The 20,140-nt window shown below is 39.5% G+C and overlaps 2 protein-coding genes across 8 annotated transcripts in view; one reads left to right on the forward strand and one right to left on the reverse strand.

Annotated features, from left to right (window-relative positions):
* PPP2R3B (protein phosphatase 2 regulatory subunit B''beta) overlaps nt 1–7,773 on the forward strand; it is a 46,320-nt gene extending 38,547 nt beyond the window's left edge. For all 4 annotated transcript variants that reach the window (XM_038158088.1, XM_038158080.1, XM_038158071.1 and 1 more), the window contains 6 exons: nt 171–219; nt 1,300–1,389; nt 2,088–2,263; nt 4,988–5,106; nt 5,221–5,327; nt 6,577–7,773. In XM_038158088.1, coding sequence (XP_038014016.1) covers nt 171–219; nt 1,300–1,389; nt 2,088–2,263; nt 4,988–5,106; nt 5,221–5,327; nt 6,577–6,721 — 686 coding nt within the window. In that variant the 3' untranslated portion in view covers nt 6,722–7,773. The remainder of the gene's footprint in view (nt 1–170; nt 220–1,299; nt 1,390–2,087; nt 2,264–4,987; nt 5,107–5,220; nt 5,328–6,576) is intronic.
* A 1,220-nt stretch (nt 7,774–8,993) lies between these two features.
* LOC119709805 (cohesin subunit SA-2-like) overlaps nt 8,994–20,140 on the reverse strand; it is a 58,148-nt gene continuing 47,001 nt past the window's right edge. For all 4 annotated transcript variants that reach the window (XM_038158059.1, XM_038158051.1, XM_038158040.1 and 1 more), the window contains 7 exons: nt 19,596–19,697; nt 18,123–18,277; nt 17,892–18,020; nt 13,843–14,033; nt 12,589–12,763; nt 11,523–11,607; nt 8,994–9,987 (listed from right to left, as the gene is read on the reverse strand). In XM_038158059.1, the coding sequence (XP_038013987.1) occupies nt 9,979–9,987; nt 11,523–11,607; nt 12,589–12,763; nt 13,843–14,033; nt 17,892–18,020; nt 18,123–18,277; nt 19,596–19,697 (846 nt within the window). In that variant the 3' untranslated portion in view covers nt 8,994–9,978. The remainder of the gene's footprint in view (nt 9,988–11,522; nt 11,608–12,588; nt 12,764–13,842; nt 14,034–17,891; nt 18,021–18,122; nt 18,278–19,595; nt 19,698–20,140) is intronic.

The raw sequence follows: 20,140 nt of genomic DNA on the forward strand, positions 1-20,140 counted from the left end.
GTTAAGTGATCCTCTCTAAAAGGACTTAAAGGGATTAATGAGCATTACACTTGATCTTTCTCACTGATCAGTGTATATAAGAGGAGAGTTCCAGTAAAGTCTTCAAACAACACAAAACATGCAAAAATAACTTGCGTAGAGTTGACACTGTTTCAAACTTTTCTTCACAGCAATTTCAAATAGGATGATAGAGCGCATCTTCTCAGGAGCAGTAACCAGGTACTTTATGCTGATCTAAATCCCATTTAATTTTTCCTTATTAAATTCTGTGGTATTCCAAGGGAAAAAGATGGCTCCCCTCACAAAGGAGCAGTGAATTTCAAGATTAGATTTGTAGTTTAAATTCTAGTAGCACTAGAGTGGTCTTGGAACCTTCGGCACAGTTCAAGTTCTTCATTCTCTTTACCCATATGAACACAGGATGTTGTATGATGGGAATGAAGAATGAAGAAATGTTAGCATCATTCTTTTCCCATCCCTCAAACCTGTAAAATGTTCAAGGAAAACTGAGCTTTTAAGTAGTAATTGTAAAATCAATGCTTATTGCATCAATAAATTTACAAAAATGCCTCCAGTTGAGATAGTTCACATTTTGACAGTCATTTTTCATTTCTCCCCTTGGGATTTACTTCCTCTTTTGTATTTATGGCATTTCATTAATTTTTTAAGTGTTTTCTAGCACAATATCTGAGATAGAAAGCAACTGATCAACAGAAATAAAAGCTGAAATAAGAGACTTAGCAGGAATGTGTTTAGAGCTTACTCCTTTATCTGAGTTTCTTGGGCAAGACAAAAACATATACCATATTTTCCCAGACATCTTGAAGATAAAACATCAAAAAATGAATTTCATTATTGAAATATAATATGTCTAGGAACTGCCTACCTGACTCTTTACTAGGCAGGTTGTCTATGTGCAGCTTACTTGGTTACCACAGTTATGAGGGTAGAAACAGACAATTATGTTCTTGCCATGGACACTTACTTCCTGAATATTTCTATTTCATTTTTATCTTCATATTTTAATCCAAAAAACTTTTAGCTAGTGGAGTTCTGTAAAGCTTTTACGTTCTCATCACTTCTACCTGAATAGAAATTCTAAAAAGCATAGGTACTTGTAAATAATATATCATCAAAAATTATTTGAGATGGCTCTTCTGTTAACAATAACCTTATGAACACTGGATGGTTTAGGAGTAAATAGTTAATACCAACAAGGAAAATAATCCTTAATTTTGGTTAGTAAAAGCTAGGTGTTCTAAAATAAATTTTCTGTCTTTTTCCTCATTGGCCTTCAAGAGGTAGAAAAACACAAAAAGATGGGAAGATTAGCTATGCAGATTTTGTCTGGTTTTTGATATCTGAAGAGGACAAGAAAACACCAACTAGGTAAGAATTAATTTGTTTCAGCAGAAATAAATACTGACTTTGTTTTTCCAATCCTTAAATGGGGACCACTGATGAACAGCTGCAACTCTAATGGAAGAAGCTAAACTATAAAAACATGAGTGGAAAACTGTCCCAGTCCTTTGCATTGTCCTTGTTTATCAGTGTCTCCTGTTGCAGCTGTAGAAGTCTCATTTAATGACTTTTAAGAGCCTGATTCTATGTTATTGTTTCATAAGTTGTGCGTGGCCTGTTTATGAACAGGACCATAGTTAAGGATGTTGCAGCTGTTTCATGATGCCAGTGACTTTGGGAAGCTGTGCAGCTACTGTTAGCAGAATGGCACTGATGAGAAACCCATCGTGTGACATGTCACTAGCTTGTTCAATATGGAAACATATCCAAAATCTGAAGTTGTCATGTACAATTCAATTTTTCACTGTCTCCCTTGATTATTTTTTTTATGTAAAACCGTGTGTTTTAGTCTTCTCCTTCACACCATTAACAAATGTGTTTTCAAACACAATAATGGATGATGTAGCAAATACCAGCAACTCTTACCACAGTAGCTGCTGTTTAATGACTTTCCATGCATTATTGGAATGTACTCTTAAGTCTAGCTTTGCCTTTGAAACAGGCAACATGATTTCTTGAAATTCTGTAGTAAGTTTGTGTCTTTGCTGTTAATGACTGAATTTCAGCATTGAATACTGGTTCCGCTGCATGGATCTTGATGGGGATGGTGTTTTGTCTATGTATGAATTGGAATATTTTTATGAAGAACAGTGCCAAAAATTAGAAAACATGGCCATAGAACCTTTGCCATTTGAAGACTGTCTGTGCCAGATGCTGGATCTTGTAAAGCCACAACAGGAAGGTAATAAACTCCTTTTCCATCTTTAACTTCTGTTTCTCTGGATTTAGGAGTTAGTGCAGTATTAAGAGCACTCAGTTGGTCATACAAATAAAATGCCTTGAAGTTGTCTGTTCACTGACATGTGTTAAAGCTTAATAATTGATTGGTCATCCAACAGCAGGCTAGAATTCTTTCCATACTAAAATTTAATATGCTGCTTTAAAACTCCTTGTCAGCTTTAATTTTGTGATTCTAGCCACATTTAGTCTTAAGTAAAACCTTGTCACTGTCTAGCTGAGGTGAGGCTCTCAGGAAAACCTCTTGATGGTTCACTCATTTCTCACCTCTTCCAGTGCTCATTCAATTGAGTTTCTCTGGAGGGAACAGTTTCTAAACAGTGTTTGTCTCTTAGGCCAGTATTGGCTTATTTTACATTAGAAGCCTAAGCTAATTCATGACAAGGGGGTAAAATTAACCAAATAATCAACTTTCCTGAGTTTTTGGCTATTTTTTATATTTGAACTTTCCTGAACCTGGAGTCTACTCTCCTCCATTTAACATTGGATCATCTTTAGCTGATGAAACTTCAGTTTACATTTTACACCTGAAAAAAACTTAAGAAGTGAGCAGGATGTTCTATACAATTATGGTTAGACGACCAATTAGTAAGTCGTGTCTATTGCCCACTTTCTATTAATAAATATTAAGAATATTTAAATTACAAGAAACTTAATTTTTTTAAAAGACACTTGTCATTTATTGAGATGGGATTTTTTGCATGCTGAGAGAATTGAAGTGGCTCAAAATTAGAATGTAAAGCTTGATATTCTTCTTTAGACAAGTTAAAATGGATTTGCGTAGCGAAAACACATCTCTAAAGGCAGATAAAAATTTGTAAATGAAGAAGGAATATTAAGTGTGATTCATCTGAAAGCTCCATCCCTGATATCAGTGAAGTCTTAGACCAACATTGTGTAATGCATGGGGGCTAGGGGGCATTTAAAATGAAGTGAGCCAAGCTCTGAGAAGCACATTTGTGTTTTATGGTTGCTCACAATCACCTCTTGAGCTCAGTAGTTCCCTTCCAGTCTTATGTTATGCTTCTGAAAGGCATTTATAATAATATTTCTGTTCTGCATTTCAAATGAAACAAGATTGATGTATCTCCTCTATGTCGTGAGGATGATAAAAGAAGGCTATCAAACACAACCAAGATGAGTTATTCAGGGTAACAAAAATGAAAGCCAGTTGAGAAGGGTTGATTTTTTTTTTTAAAGTAAAAACTGAATTATATTTAAAAGGTGGATTAAGGAAAAAATCTGTTTTTCTAATACAAAAAACTAGCAGCATAAAATGATGTTTCATAAATTTATGGCTGAAGTGTGGTACAGTTTCTATAGGATGCTTTGTGTGCTAAAAAGCAAACTTTAATTTCTGGAGACCTAAATTCATTATTCAAATTTTACTCCTGTTTTGTGGATGTTTGAGAGACAGTGGTAGGCATCTACACAAGTGTTACGTGTCTAAGCTCCCATTGCAATAAATGGAAACTGGAGAGCAAATCAATGAACCAAATATAGGAGTCTAACTTAAACTGGGAGCTTATGTAACTAGGATTCAAATCATTTGCTTGCTTGTGGAGAGCTGCTGCCACTCGAAATGGCGCAGTGCATCAGACATCTGTGTGGGTCTGACAGATACAGCACAGGTGCCCCAGGGGATTTGTGTCCTTCTGGAGCACCAGCGGCGAGCCAGGCAGAACACGCTGGGGCCCTTCATGACAGATGCAAGCGTGGCAACCATGTACAAATGGGATTTGGATTTTGCTTCCCTGTGATGTCCTTGAGTTACACTTTGTTAGAGGCTGGGACAGTATGCTGAGGAAATACTGTTCCAAGTCCGGCTTTTATTGAACTCTTCCATAACATCTTCAGTTAGCTCCTATTTGATTAACAATGGAAGATTGTCTGTATTCCAGGTGAATCAATAAAGGGGAGTTGTAAGGATGTCTTCCCTTGTGTATCTCATATTTTTTAGCCTTTCTGCAGAACCTTCAATATTCAGCTTTGAAATAGGGTAACATTTCTGAGCAACCTGACAAATACTTCTAATGCTTAACACATCCATTGATTTGAGTCTTTAAAGTATCACACGATAAAAATCAAACACCTCTGAGCATTTAGCTTTCCTCTCAAGCAGTAAATATTGATCAGACTGGACAAGTGTGGCAACCTTGACTCTATGAAAAATTCATCTGTATGAAGCATAGTCACACACTGTCATCTCTGTCATACATTTGTCTGCTCAAGTGAGGGAAGAGACAGGGCTGCTGCCATAGGAGATTCCTACCTGCTACCAAAGGACTCCTTGGGAAGGAATGGCTAACTCACTAGAGACTTCTCTCTATTGAGAAATCTTAAACAAATACCTTAAATGATTTTTAATAGCTGAGGGATGTGGACTGCATCTCACTTCAACATACTGACAGGCTATGGGATATGACAACCACAGCAAGGAAAAAAACCTGAACTTTCAAGTTTTGTGCACTTTGAAGGACACATCTCTAGGTGTGTATTTCATCTGTTTGCATCCGTCCCATTGCATTGAGGATCAGTGACAAATGTTGCTAAGCAGTGATGACGAGTAATGTTAATGTACCTTTTGATTCCTCCACTTTTGAGAAAGGATAACTGCAGCTCTAATAATTTTATCTCTAATAATCTTATCTCATAATCTTCTTTACAGGAAAAATTACTCTTCGTGATTTAAAGCGATGTAAGTTGACAAATGTGTTCTTTGATACTTTTTTCAACATTGAAAAATACCTTGACCATGAACAGAAGGATCAGTTTTCTATGTTGCGGGTGAGTATGAGGCTTTAAAAGTCTTTATAGGTACATGCTTAGTAATTAATACTGTTTTAATTAATTAATTAATATTTAATATTGTTTCATCTAACATGCAACATGATTGTTTAGGATGGTGAAGGTGAAAGTCAAGAGGTCTCTGACTGGGAGAAATATGCTGCTGAAGAGTATGATATCTTGGTAGCAGAAGAGGCAGCAAGTGACCAGTGGAATGACGGGTAAGAATGTAGCAGGACAGTTTATATCAATCCTCTCTACTAAAGTACAGCCTCACCACCACTATCATTTATTTAAAAAAGAATAAACACATCTTTCTCAAAAATATGTAACTAATAGTCTGTGAGACTGCCAAGTACACATGTGTGAACCAAAACTCTTATTCTAGAATATGCATCTCTTTTTACAAGCCCTTGTTTTTAAATTTGTAACTTGGTGAATTGAACCTTCAGATTACTTTTGTTTTCTGTTTAAATTGGTGGTGAACTCACGGGAGAAACCCAAAGTGCTGCTCTATTTTAGTGTGCATAGTGGAGTCTTAGTATTTAACTCTACTTTGCCCTATGTCTTTCTCTGAAAGAACAGCTGATGATAATGCCTTTATAAAGCAGTTTTAAAGAACAAAAACACAGTATCTAAAGCTCATTCTCTGCACAGGCCTGTTAAGTAGATGGAAAAAACATGTGATGAAATTCAGTAGTGGTTGGGAAGATATGCATGAACATGAGTCACCCCAACCCAGGAAATGATCCGTTTTTTAATCTGCTACATAAATCTCCACAGAGACTTTTTAAAAGTTTTGGTTTGTTTTTTTTTTTAACTATGAATTATAGATTGTGTTGAAACTAACCTTTTTTAAATATCAGCCTTCACTGGTTTGCGTTAAACTTACATTTCATTATCCATCTATTCATCTGCATCAGCAGCAGGTGGTTATCAATAATTTCTGCGTAACAGCTGGGTTTTGCTTTCCAGCATCTGCTTAAAAGCACGGTTGCTATTGGTTCCTGGTGCTCATGCACATGTCAGTTATACCCTCAATCCAGTATTCCTTCTCTTTTGTCATACCTAGTGCAGCTGTATTTCATTCTTCTTTACTGAGCCTCACTTCAGCTTTCTTGAAAAGAACTTGGGAGGTTTCTTGCAAGTACCTAAAGTCATTCATTTCACCATATCTAACCTATAAGTACTCCACTGGAGCAGTGTGTCAGTGTGTGCTTTGAATCCTTTGAGTTGCATTTCACATTGGAAAGTTCAGCATTTGATAGGCGAGTAAGCTAACTTAAATCCCTGTAAAAATTCAGGGATTACAGAACCCCGGTGCTGTTATGTTTCTTTATTATAAAATATTGGGAAGTATGTTTTTCCTGCAGCTGCCTTATTAGTGTTCCAATATTTAGGCACTTCCTGGCATAGTTAGACTCTTTCATTTTCCTTTTTTTTTTTTTTTTTTTTTTTGTCTGCTTCTAGGTATGAAGCAGAACTGACTCCTGTAGACCATCAGAAGGCCAGTGTTCTAAAGTATCAGATGGAGAAAAGACCATTTTTTGAAATGCCTTCCCATCTGGCTGATGTAGACTTGGATGAATATGACTATGATGAGGATTTTGAATAGAGGTTACTTATGGTCAGCACTTGCAGAAGAGAAGGGACAGTCTGCAGCAGGTCTGCTACACACTGATACGTTTCAGTGGGGTTTCTTTCCAGGAAGTCAGCTTAGTTTTGTGCTAAAAATATCTAATCACTACACTACCTTTTAAGTAAAAGAAGTGCATTTATATGAAATGATGAGATTTTTGTATTTATTCAATAGTTTATCGTTTGTAAAATAGATTAAAATATTTATTTTCAGATGTTGCATAATTCCTTTTTGGAAGAGTAACAATATTTGACTTAAGAGAAAAGTAATCTACTGTTTTTAAGAGAACTGTATAATTCTCTTTAAGCTGGTGTGTGGTGCACTGACCATCTCCATCTCACCTGTGAACAGGTATTTCTGTCCTGGTATGGGAGGTAAGGAGACAATTTGTACCTGCAGTGTGCTCGTGCTCATAGACAGCCCTCTTTTAGGTTTTATGCCTTGGCAAGGAAGAGACATGACAATGAGCGCACAGTTCAGCACTCATTTACAAGCAGAGTTTTGTCTGACAAGCTGTGCGTATTAGCAGAATACACTAAAGTGAACACCCAAGACAAGTTGTTTTTCTTTTCTGTGTAGTCCTTGTTTGCCCCAACTTTAATTTTGCCCTTTTAAACTTCAGGTTTTTTGTTGATGTTAATCATAAAAAGATAATTTAACAGTGAAGTCTGAGTGTTCATACTTGATCCAAAATGGATGTGTTAATTCATGCAGAAGGAACCAATTTTTTTTTTAAATCCTTTGTATAAATGTTACTTGATCAGTGATGTGCACTAATTTGTTGTGGGCATTCAGTGCTTTTGTCTGTCCTCCCCTTTGCTTGTTTGCTATTGACACATTCCATGGATATTCATCAGTGTCACAGCAGCTTGAAATTGTTGCCTCACTCTTAACTGTTAAACAGGTTTTCTTGGGAAAAAATGTACAAAAATATGTAAGTTATTTTTTTGGTTGCAGTGTAGATCTTCTAAAATGTTTAGAAAACATGTTTGTATTTTCAAATAAAGATTTTCATACATGTAATTTAACAGGTGTAATTTTTACATTCTGCACACAATTAATGTCTTACTAATAAAGAGCCATTTTACAGGATGGGTTACACAGGTATGCAGTCTGCTTGGGTAATTACAACAAGCTGCATATGCAAAGCAGTCAGCCTCTAGCAGGTTTTTCTTCATCCAAAAGAGTATTTGCTGAGCAGCTGGGAGAAACCTGTTGTGCTCAACTCCTCACACCAGCTCCTGCACAAACCTACACACCCGTGCATCCAGAAACTCATTGCTGAAGTGCTGGTGAACCTTACTGAGGGAAACTCAAGTAATTGTAATACCATTTGAAGGATTTTGGTTAATTATTCCAGTTTTAATACAGACTCATCAATGTCAAAGTTCTCCAGAGCTGGCTGGATACCTTTTACCAACTGCCCATGGCTTGGGGCTTTTAAACAGTAAAGATACACAGAGCATTTCTGTGACTCTCTGTTCCCTCAGGGAAAGGATGACCAGCTGGCTTTGCAGAAGATGATCCTGAACATCTGTTGCACTGCAAGAGATGCATTTTCCTACCCTAAAACTTTTTTCAAGAAGGGGGCTTGTAACTGGGCAGCAAACAGCCACAGGCTTTCCCAGCATGCAATGACACATCTCTGTCACACAGCACTTAAATCCTGCTCTCTATTATACTTGTGCTAACCAAGTCCCTTCTCTCCTAAGTAGAATGTATCCTGCTGTTTTCAGAGAAGTCCTTTCTCTTAAAATATGAGCTTGAGGATTACTGGACCTTGCCTCTGCAGGGTAATTACCATCCCAATCCCACTGTTAAAAAAAAAAATAAAGTATCCATATGTTTGATGTGGTTCCAGGTATAACTGTTTTTTAGTCAAGCTGTATTCTGCCTACCTGGTGAGTCCTTAGGCCTAGATCCACAAATCATCCACAGCTGGATGAGGGGAAACATCAGTACCCCAGAGCAGGTAGCGGGAGTTACTGATGGAATCATAGAGGAACCTGGGACCCACCTCCCTTGTGTCAGCCTGCACACCATGCACAAGGAAAATCATGGATTCACTGTGGCCACTTCAGTGTACCCAATACCTGGGCAACAGTCATGGCTTTCACTTCCACCTTCATGGGAACTCCCTGCTCAGCCTGTGGAAAAACACAACAAATGCAAAGGCCAGCACACATTTGCTGCAGTTCTTTCTCCATCACGGTGTGGGAGTATCATTTACACATTCAGTACTAATGGATAGCAATAGTTTTGTAGTTTATTTTACACAGTTACAATCCAAAATATATATATATATATATATAAAAAAAATAAAGCTGATATGATTACTGCAATGTACAATTCCAGGGAGCAGTGAGAAGGGTCAGTGAAAGCAGCCCCCACTCCGCAGCCTTCTGCCACTGAAACACTCTTGAATGATCATTTGCAAATTCTTAATGCAAAAAACCTCTATTTCTGAATGGACATATTTACAGTCTATTTACATTGTCTTTCCAGGCTTTTTCCAAGTAAACACCACATGATCCGTGTATGAAGGACTTCTTCCAGAGGAAAATAATCAGCTGCTCCATTGTTTCTTTCTTTGTTACTCTGAAGCCTTGACACAAGTTTTCCAGGAACATGTCTTGATGCTTACAGACCTCTAACCACATCTTTCTAAGCAATGGAATTCAGAAATACTTTTCATGATTGATCCAGGTTTTCCATTTTACAGGCAGGAAATGGCACTTGCCATCAGCCAGCAGGTCCCAGTGCTCAGAGGTGGGCCAGGCTCTTTTCTCCCTGCACTGGATGCAAGGAACCACACAGATCTCCCTTTGGTTATCTTAAACAGTAAAGAACATGGCCCCCACATGCTTCAAACAAGCTTGTCTCACCTGGTTCACAGTGTCTTTGATTCAGTGTTTGTCAATACCCTGATTCCAATCCTGCAGCTGTGAGCTTTTCCAAGGCAGCATCAAGGATGAGGATGCAGCTGAGTAATGATGCTCAGAATGCCCAACCCTAGAACTGCAGCAGCCACCCCAGTAATACCCACAACCAGCAATGGTGAGAAATCAACCACAGTGCTACAAACTGCTCCTGAGTGGATGCCCATGGGCACAGAGAGAACCTGACCTATGTCTCCTGCCACCTCAGTTGATGCTCTCACACCACATTGACGAGTTAAACAATTTGCATAAAAACATAGCGTGTGCTCCACTTCTGTTCATCCTCTCAGTGTCTTAACTGTCCTACATCACAAGAAAAAAGAGATTAAGTCAGTCCTCTCCTATGAAGAAGAAATCATGCAAGAGCCTATAGGGAATCTGAGTAACAGTGTAGCATCTAACCATTCAGCAGCTTAGCCAGAGAGGCAGCTCTCATAAAGAGCTACAACTTCCACAAAAGGAAAGAAGCATTTCCATACCCCAAAAAGCCCAGAAGAGGCACAACAGGGAAAGGCACCACACTAAGTAGTGCAGTCTCTGTATGGCTTTAATCTTTGTCCATGGAGTTAAATTCTTCATTATCTATCTTCAGTAGAAGCTGCTTCAAGTACATGGGCCAAAGTGTCTACATTTTAACATGCATATAACTGAAAGAAAAGGTAGAAATCTCTTTTTTTTTCCTTCTAGTCCTCTTTCTTTAAAAATTAAAGCCCACCATATGTTAAAAAAAAACACTGGCTGAATTTTACAGCAAAAACTCATTTAAAAAGACAAAAATCATGCAAAGTCTGAATGTGGTGGTTAGATCCCAGATAACCAGTCACTGGAAGTTAAGGGGTTGCCTGACTCACTGCAAAAATACTGTCTGCCAAACACTGAGTTATGTTCTGAAGTGCAGACAACAGGGGGAAAAACCTGAAGGAACTGCTCAGCCCCCTGTAGTGGCTGACACAGAAACCTTTAGAGGGCAGAAGGGTTGTGATTAGCTGCAGCACAGGATAAACCATGGCCTTTCTTTCCCCCCCACCCCTTTCCTTGTACAGTCATTCCACAAGACCCTGCTGTACAACATCCTGAGTTCTTGCACTCCACTGGCCCAAAGGGCTGAAAGTCCTTCCCCGCTGCAATGACCCAGTCCAGGGCTCAACTGAGGCCCAGGCAGACAGCTGCAGCTCTGCCAAACTTGGATCCCAAATGCAATCAATGCCCATGAGACAAGCCCCTGGCTATGCTGGTTGACACTCCAAACCCACAATGTTCTCATGCTTCCCTTCAAATCCCCAGTTTGTTTGGGGACAATTTATCTGCCCAACAGCCTTGACTGGAAAAGGGCAAGAAACATGGAATACTTCAGCAAGAGCCCAGGGCTGTCCAGTGATCAGACACATTCTGAGTCTTTCAAGCCAAAAGGCACAATGCAAACACCATTTCTGAAGCAGATATTCCCTGCAGGCTACACAGCAGTGCTATCTCTGCAATGTGTCAGTAACACGAAGCAACTGCAGCAAATGGCTCTTAACAAGGAAGCTTCACAGGATGGGGAAAAAGAAAGGGGATCCTTCTCTTAATGCATCCTAAGTGACATTCAATCCTTACAAATGACCTAAGGATGTCTAGATGCTACAATAAGGATTGCCTCTAAAATGTAGATTGAGCTGAAGGAGGAAACTACAGTTGCAGCTGGAAAGGGAAGAGGGCATCCCCCTTTTCTCATACGGAAAAGTGCCACAAAAGAGCAACCCCCTTTGCTGCTGCATGGCTACCCAGGAGACTCTGACCTGACACTGACCCACCTCAACTACAGCTGTCCTCAGAGCTGGAAAACCAGCCAGAATTACCTGGTCTGTACCAATGACATCAACATCTTCAATTGTGTCTTCTGGACCCTCCTCGGGGACATCTTCTGTCTTAACCTCATCTTTGCTGGAAAAGAAAAACAAACCAAGAAATAGCTAAGTCTTGAGATATAACAGAGGCTGCACATGGCACAAGTGTGCTTAAGGCAGGGTATTTCACATAGTAAGATCTGCTGCTGATATCCATATAAGGTAGCCTAAAGTTACTGGCCCAGGATTTCCCAGTATGAAACAAGTTATGCTCTGAGGAATTTTCAATAAAGCAGTTTAGAAAGCAAACACTGGTTAAAACAGGGGCTAGCCTCATTTTTAATAATTTTTTCTATTTTATTTGTATTCTCCAGGTTCATTTAACAAGTGTCCCAAAACCTGGAAAAGTATGCATCTTCCCAGAATTTGTGTTTCACCTTTTATCAACTAATAGGGGAAATGGCATCTAACACCTCAATAAATTAACTGAGTTAAAGGAAAATACTGCAACTGAGCACTTTGATTGCACAAAAGTAGACTCCAGACTCCCTATTTCTGCAACACCTCTCTCACATCCAAGTTGTGTGGGGTTTCACTGTGGCATGTCTGCATGCTGCACACCAAGGCTTCTCTAAAAGAAAGCCACTGGGTACACAGTGGTTAATAGCAGATCTGCAGAGACAAGAATCCTCTTTCATTTCCAGAGATGCAGAAAACACTTGTTGTCTGGCTGCAGCAAACAGCCCGAGAGTAACCAGCACCACAGATCTCCAATCTGGACACGGGAAGTGGGACAGGGAACTTTCCTCCATCCTTGTCTTTTTCTCTGCTCACCTGATATTACTCCAAGAAGGCACAGAAGCCCTGTGACAGTGGCAGGAGAAAGCAGCAGATGTAGACATTGGACTGAGGAAACAAAAAAACCCAACCTGCCCTTGGGACACAGCCCATAAGAAAGACAGGAGGAGCACACACCCTGAACTCATGAAGTATTACAAAAAAACAGAAGGTGGATAGGGAGGCCCCAAGTGTCAATGCCATAACAGGTGAAGGAGCTTGTAGGACATCAAACGCTCACCAGTATCTTCTACGCATCCCTCCTGGACAAAGGAATGGCAAATGTTCCTGCAAGTGCATCTCTTGAGATTTCAGCCTCTTTCTGCTTTTCCCTGCTGCAGAGGAAAGCTGGGAAACACACTGCTGTTCTGGGGCTTTGCTTCCTGCTTCAGTCTGGCTGGTTTCAGGCAAAGACTCTGCAACAGAGAGTGAACAGTCATTCTTCAGCCTCACCCTCAGAGGTCTTGAGATAGACATTTCCAGTATGTTCCCCACAGCAGAGAAACAATTGGGCCAAGCTCAAAAGGACATCTGGAGCAAAGCAGTCCTTTATTGAAAGAGACAGTTAAAAGCCACTTAAAAGAAAATCCATTTAATTTGCCCACTGGTCATTTTTGCAATCTAGATTTATGAACTTGGCCCTGGTCCATAACTGCTATCAGTACTGCTGAGTCTATATAATGCTCAAGAAAGGAGGGCCTTTGGGGATACAAAGGAACAAGCTCTCTGAAGGCAAGTCACTGAAAAGAAGATTTATGGGAAAGAATGAGAAAGAAACTAAAGGACACTGTGGGAAAATTTCCTTTCTCCACATACAACTGCACATGTCCATAACACTAATCATTTTTATTAGCAATTGTTTTCATAATGGCTTTATTACATTTTAACTAAGTCCCACCATATCCATGCAGTGAATACTTCATTACAGATTGGCAGTCCATAAATGCTGCCAAAGCCTAGATGCAGCCCATCTAAATGTAATTCTTTAAGGTAGGAGGACAATCTTACAGGCTCCCTAGAAATTCAACAGAGAGAAAAACCCTAGAAAATGGCCCAGATAATCTGGCCTGAAGATCTGAATTGACTTCTGGAAATACCTCTCCTGTCTCAATTATCTACAGGGCCTAAAGCAACAATGTCCTTAACAATTAAAAGCAATCAACCAAGTCTCAGTGGCTCAGACAAATGCCAGATGTTAGTACACAGCAGAATTCAGATAATCTTGAATTCTCCTCACTCGTAGTCTTCAGCCCAACCCGACTGCTATTGAGTGATCAAGGGACCTGTAAGAGCAACAAAGCTGAAGGCAAAAACCACAGTTCAAACTGGGAAGTCCCCAAAATCCAACACACCGTGGTACTCTACTGCTAATGCAAACCATGAAATACATTTTAGCATGTGCAAATTTGCTACAGCAAAGCAAAATAGCAAATACAGCAGCTTTTCCAGACAGATAAAAAAATACAGCTGATCAGGAACTGGGAAGTTTTCATACCATTAGACAATTTCCTTTTAAAAGAAGATGTCTTAGATGAGCTCACAGGGGGCCACTCTCCCAAACTGCCAAGAACAGAGCTCTCCTCATCTTCATTTGCCAATAAAGAGTTTCTGTACCAGACCAAAGGCTGCCATTTGTCTCCTCTGCAGGGCAGTGGCTCTGTTACGTACCTCTGTAAGTAACTGCACCTGGAACAAAAACAAAAGCAACATAAGGAAACTCACTATCCTTCCATTCAATATGTGGGGCAGGTATTGCAAGAAAGGATTTTCACTTTACTCTCCGAAGGTGCAAACAGAACTGTTGAAGAGAGGGCACTGTTTTTCTGTGAAATACCTGACATCTCTGAAGTATCTATTTAAAATGCAAATATCTTCAAAGCTAAAAGAGTGCTTGATTTTTTAGCATTAGAAACAACACAAGATCCACAGAAATTACAAAACTACATCAGCTTCTATAAAGAGTTTCCTGTGCAGGGAAAGTCTGCCAATTGCTGCTGCCAGTAGCAACCTGAACAGAGCAGAAATTCTGTGAGGATTCATCTCTTCTGGTGGTCTTTTCTGCCTCATGGACACAAAGGAGATCCCAGGCAAGAGATGCTCCCTGTGATTCAGTAGTACAGGAAACAGTACAGGTCAGGCAATGGGGGTTTATACCATGAATGCCTGTTCTGTCAAAATTAAAAACAACAACCAATTAAACCATTTTTCTATATTATCAGTTCAAACTCAATCCAATTCTCTCACTAAAATGTCAAGTGTCTGCAGGAAGCAGATTACTCTCAGATAGCTCTACAGATGTGACAATACATGGGATGTGGGAAACATTATCTCAAATCCTTGTTCTGTCTGATTCAGACCAGAGATTTGACATTGGGCCTTCCTGAACCCCAGGTGAAGCTATCACTTTTCCTGGAGCAAAAAGGCCATCTTCAAACACTCTATTTGAAAAACAGGACATTTCCAACAAAGTCTTTCTGACCCATTCCTACTTAATAACAATAAGAAAAGAAAACCAAAGTCTGACTCAGGATTAGAAACCGGATATTCACCACATTTCAGCTACAGTTCATCACTTTAAAATCAAGCCCAGTGTTGTTAAAACAGACCCCACCTTAGCAAATACCAGAAGTGACAGTTTTAACACCAGCCTGTGCAACTTTTTTTTTTTTTTTTTTTTTTTTGATTAGGAGAGTGGCCTGGAAAATATCAGACGTTTCATTTGCTTTGCAAAACAAGAAAACCAGTGCTGAGAGGAGGTCAGGGTAAGCACCGGCTCCAAAACAATTAGAGTCCTGGACTCTGGGGGCCCCAGGGATCAAGAAACCCTGGTAATGGAATTTGTTAGTTTCAAACAAGCACGTATTGTAACTACAGTTTCAGGGTCTAATCCAACTGCTATCAATGTCAATGGAAAGACTCCTACTGATTCAGGAATCAGGCCCCTCATGCTGCTTGCTATTCAGCAATTCATTTCTTGCGTGCATTTTGTGGCACAGAGCAACTGACAAGCCAGGTATTTTACTGCTACAGCCTGTGCAATTACAGGGCAGAGGGTTAAAGTCCATATACTTCGATGGTGTTGAAATATAGTCCTTTCCAACAAATGCCCACATTCTGTATCTCATCTGTTACAGGTACGTTCACATATGTTAACATATAGACCAGGACATCAATCCCATGATTAATAAGAAAAATGAAAATAACCAGATGTTTGTTTCTCAAAGTTCATGTTGGCCTAAAACATTCCATCCAATAATTTATGATGGAGCTAAACCTAAATATTTCTAAGAGGAAATATAATCTCCAGCCTCTGGAAGGCACTTAAGGCCTCCCAGAATAGAAACTGTTATTCTAGAAACATAGTACGAACGTACTTGTGGATAAATTGCAATTTCCCTTCTAGCAAATTTTATTGTTTCCCATTTGTTCCCACCAGCAGAGGGAAGGCTCAAAGCAGTAAGAAGTCAAGTGCATTCCCTGCTAGGTTCTGTTATTTGCCACAAAATTTTTCCATGAATAAACCTACCTGAATGTATCAAATGCATCTGATACATTCAGGAATATACTTCCAGAATATATCATCTGATCAAGAGGTTTAATATAGTCCTAGGAAAAAAAAATCAGAATTTAGCTTTGATCTGTCCCATCAACAATTAACTATTTTCCTCTTTTTTAATTAAAAACTACTTCCAGGGGGTAAATAAAATGACAGTTTTTCAAGGATGGTTTAATAGAAATGTACTTATTGCATAGGTGTCACCACAGAAGCTTTAAAATACAGACAACATCGACAGAGTTATACAGAAACTGTTCAAACTGGGGCCTGGAGCACTTCCCCTATGAAGACAGGCTGAGGGAGTTGGCATTATTCAGCCTGGAGAAGGCTCTGGGGAGGACTTACAGCACCTTCGAGTACCTGAACAGAGCTGACAAGAGAGCTGGAGAGGGACTTTCCATAAGGGCATGTAGAGATAGGACAAGGCTTTAAATGGCTTTAAATGGCTTTAAATTGAGTGTGAGTTTAGATTAGACATTAGGAAGAATTTCCTGCCTGGGACCATGGTGATGCACTGGAGCAGATTGTCCAGAGCAGTTCTGGACTCCCCATCCCTGGAAGTGTTCAAGGCCAGGTTGGATGAGGCTTTGAGCAACCTGATCTAGTAGAAAGTGTGTTCTTCCCCATGGCAGGGGGGTTGGGACTAGATGATCCGTGAGGTCCTATGGATTCTATGAAAACCAATTTTAGTAGCAGATCTCAAAGATTCTCATCTGAGAAAAATGCAAGAATAGCAAATGAAGTTATCCATACCCACAGATTATGGGTCTGTAATCAGTGTACGTTGACTATTTTTCTTCTGCATCTTGCATTCCAGCTTTGAATCAATTCTTCCATATGAATTGTGTTGATGGCAATCATTAATAAATTGTATGATGTGAAGTAACAGGAAAACAGACATTTTACTATTCTTGACCCATGTTACATAAAACCCGGCTGATGATTCCCGTGGAAGTTCTCCTCCAATGTAAAGACAAAGTGACACAGGAACAACCAAGTTACACAGAGCTCAGAAAGATGTGACAGTTGGTCTTCCTCCATTTCTGCCGACTTCCTTTCAAAAGTAAAACTTTACTCGTTGTTTACTAGAGTGATTTGCTCAGAGATTCAAAAAGGCAGATGTGTCTGTCCCACGTCCCTACTGTCCCTGCTCTCAGGAAAATGGAAATACCTATTCTTTACAGTATCCGTAACTAAAAGACTGAAGGGCAGAGATCCAGATGCAAAATGAACAGCAGTGACTAAGGAAGTAATGCTAAAGGTCAAATAGAAGGAACAATGTTACTTCCATCCCAAAAATGATCAGAGCTGAGGCAGGGGAAGAAGGGAATAAGATACATACCCATATATCTCTCCATGCAGGTGCATAATACCCCACTAATGCCAAAAGAAGGCTATCACTCTTATAGCATTAAATGTAAATATTTAAATCACTGTAAAACACGGGCCCATTGGATATGGGCATATTCCTATGTAAATAGTAAATTCTTGGATTTAAATATCTATATTATGAAAAGCGTCACATATATTTTTGTTCCAAATATGTTCCATAGAATTCACGTAATTGAGGCCTGAAGCTGCGGAAATAGATAATTACAAAATAATGATCCCTGCATTATTTCTTCCACAATCTTTTGATTTACTTTTCTGTTCAGAAAAGCATTCCTGCCACTCCACAAACCAGTCAAGTCACAAATCTCTTCCACCAAATTAACAGCCATTCCTTTAGAAGAACTGCCATATGTGGCCACAACTATGTGTAAGAAAAATCTAGAATGCTTATTGCACATACAATCTGAAATAACTACTACTACTACAACAAAATTTAACAAGTGTGTCTCAAACTAACAGCCTGAGGGGAAGACTGATTTCAGAGGTTCTCTGAAGAGCCCTTGAGCAAATTCTGCCATACTGAAGTTCAAGTGTCCTTTGTACAGGGATACACAAATCACAAACTGTGTATGATGGTGTACAAGAACTAAACTTACACTAGTCTTTTGTCTGGCTTTAGCAGCTTGTTGGAAAATTCACTGATGATTAACAGAAAGCTCAAGTTAGGAGGCAAGCATTTTCCATCTACTCCAGTAGCTCCTTGGAAAGCAAATTCAATCCCTTCCCTATTGAAAGAAAAACAGAAAAGAACAGAGTAATAAAACAGATTAAAGAGACAACTAACAAAAGCAATGACCATGGACAACATGATGTTACATGGCACATACTTGTGTATCATGGCTATAGATTCTCTAGATTTCACTTGGTCCCAACCAAATGTTAGTGAAAAGCGACGAGCAAGTTCTTTGATGTTTGCAAAGGAAGGAGAGGAGAAGTCCACACCATTACTGCTGTCTTGGCTTTCTGCATGTGTCTGAAACAGCTGCAAGAGAAGTCTCAGATAAGCAAACACAGGTAATCCTACAGGCAAACAAAGCACCAGGCAGACAGAGAGACAGACATGGCCACCTAACACAGACAGGAGCCTCACAGGAGAGCACGTAAGTCATGTGCTTCTAAAGCACTGAATGGAACAACAAGAAGGAACAGACACAAAGGACACTGCTGTGCTCCTCAGACATGCACAAATTAAAAAATAAAAATAAAAAATGATGTGCATAAACAGAAAACTGATTCCTGAAGATGATGGTCCCACTGATCTCATCTCCTTTTGGGTCTTCTGAACCAAGTCCCAGAGGCCTAATTTGCCTGAGATGCTTTCAGAGTAGCACAGTGCAGACACAAAGCAGCAAGTTTGGCAGCACCATAGTCCCCTTTCGGAGAGTAAGAGTAGGTCAAAAGCACATCTTGAGCTCAATTAACTGTGCTTTGGGGTTTTTTTTTCTAACAGAATATGGAAGTAGCTTGTTCTCATCAACCTGTTAACTTTCAAGGTCAGGCAAAGGCCAAAAAGGCCCTGTTGTCTATGTGATACCTAAACACAAAGTCCTGACTATGTCAGCAGAATATATGTAGCCAAATGCTGCTTAGACTCATCTAAGCTCAGATTTCAAGGGCTGGTTCACAGATCTAAGCCCCCGGCAATGTGTGTGAAATAAGCAAAGCTCATGTGTCAGTATCCCCAGGAGGAGCCTGCTCTCTGGATTACAGCAGGACTCCAGGCTAGAAGCAGCTCTGGCCATGGGCAGAGCTGGCAAAAGCAGCTGCTAAAATAGCTAACTGGCTATCAGTCAGCAGCTGCAAGCCCCAGCAACTGAGACCCTTCAGAAGAGCTGCAACCCACTTTCCTCCAGAAAAAAAAAAAAAAAGCTGAAAATACAGGAGGGGTTGGAGTGGCCAGACACAGGCACATCCATGGTTGCTCAACTGAGAAGGAATTAAGGTAGTCCATAAAACACAGCATAAGATCCTTACCATTTATTAAGCTTAAGAGACACCGTGTCCCAAGAAACACTTCGTAATCTCACATCAGTTCTAGTATACTATGCACTTGAAGATTAAAAACATGACCAAAAAATCGTGGACAAAAGCACCTTTCAAGATAGGTGTAATGATTTGAAAGGAGTTTTAATTATGACATGCAAAAACAACATACATATAGAAAGTGCAGGGAAGGAAGTAAATTCTGTCACTAGGTTTTCTAATGATTTTGAATAGTTATGGCATGGGAGGTAAAAATCTTCACTGTGAACACAGCTATCATAAGAGCCCCTAGCCCCTTGCTTTAATCTCAACCTTACCTGCTGCAGACAGAGAATCAATGTCTTGGCACTCTGAATTTTGTCATTGTACCTTGTCTTGCTTAACGTTTCTTTAATTATGTCTCCAAAATCACTGTAGGTCTATTAACAGCAACAAAACAATTGAGAGTTATCATTCCCCTTCTTTAGCACTGGGAGAACACAAACCACATGACTGTTCAAGTGACACAAGAAGTTCCTAAAACATTCCCAATAGGAGCATATGCAAGTTAAAAGATAAAAAATGGATCTTTTATAATATTTCATATGTAAAGAAATGGTATGCTCCTTTAAGAGTAATGTGAGGATCAAAGTTACACTGAAATTGTTAAGTATTAACAAGTGATTGTCAATTCTTAATTCATAATTAATTGTAATTCTTTAAAAAGAGCAAAGCCTCATCAGGGGACAAACAGAGCTTTCTGTACTTTACCAGAGCTTGCCAATGAAGGAAAGAACGAGATTCATATTCAGGTATTTCTAAAGCTCTGTCAGTTGACTCAAGGAAACTGCCCAACTCTGATGTTCTTGGCCCTCCTGAAACC

Source organism: Motacilla alba, chromosome 1, assembly GCF_015832195.1.
Source record: "Motacilla alba alba isolate MOTALB_02 chromosome 1, Motacilla_alba_V1.0_pri, whole genome shotgun sequence".
In the NCBI taxonomy this organism is placed as follows: Eukaryota; Metazoa; Chordata; class Aves; order Passeriformes; family Motacillidae; genus Motacilla; species Motacilla alba.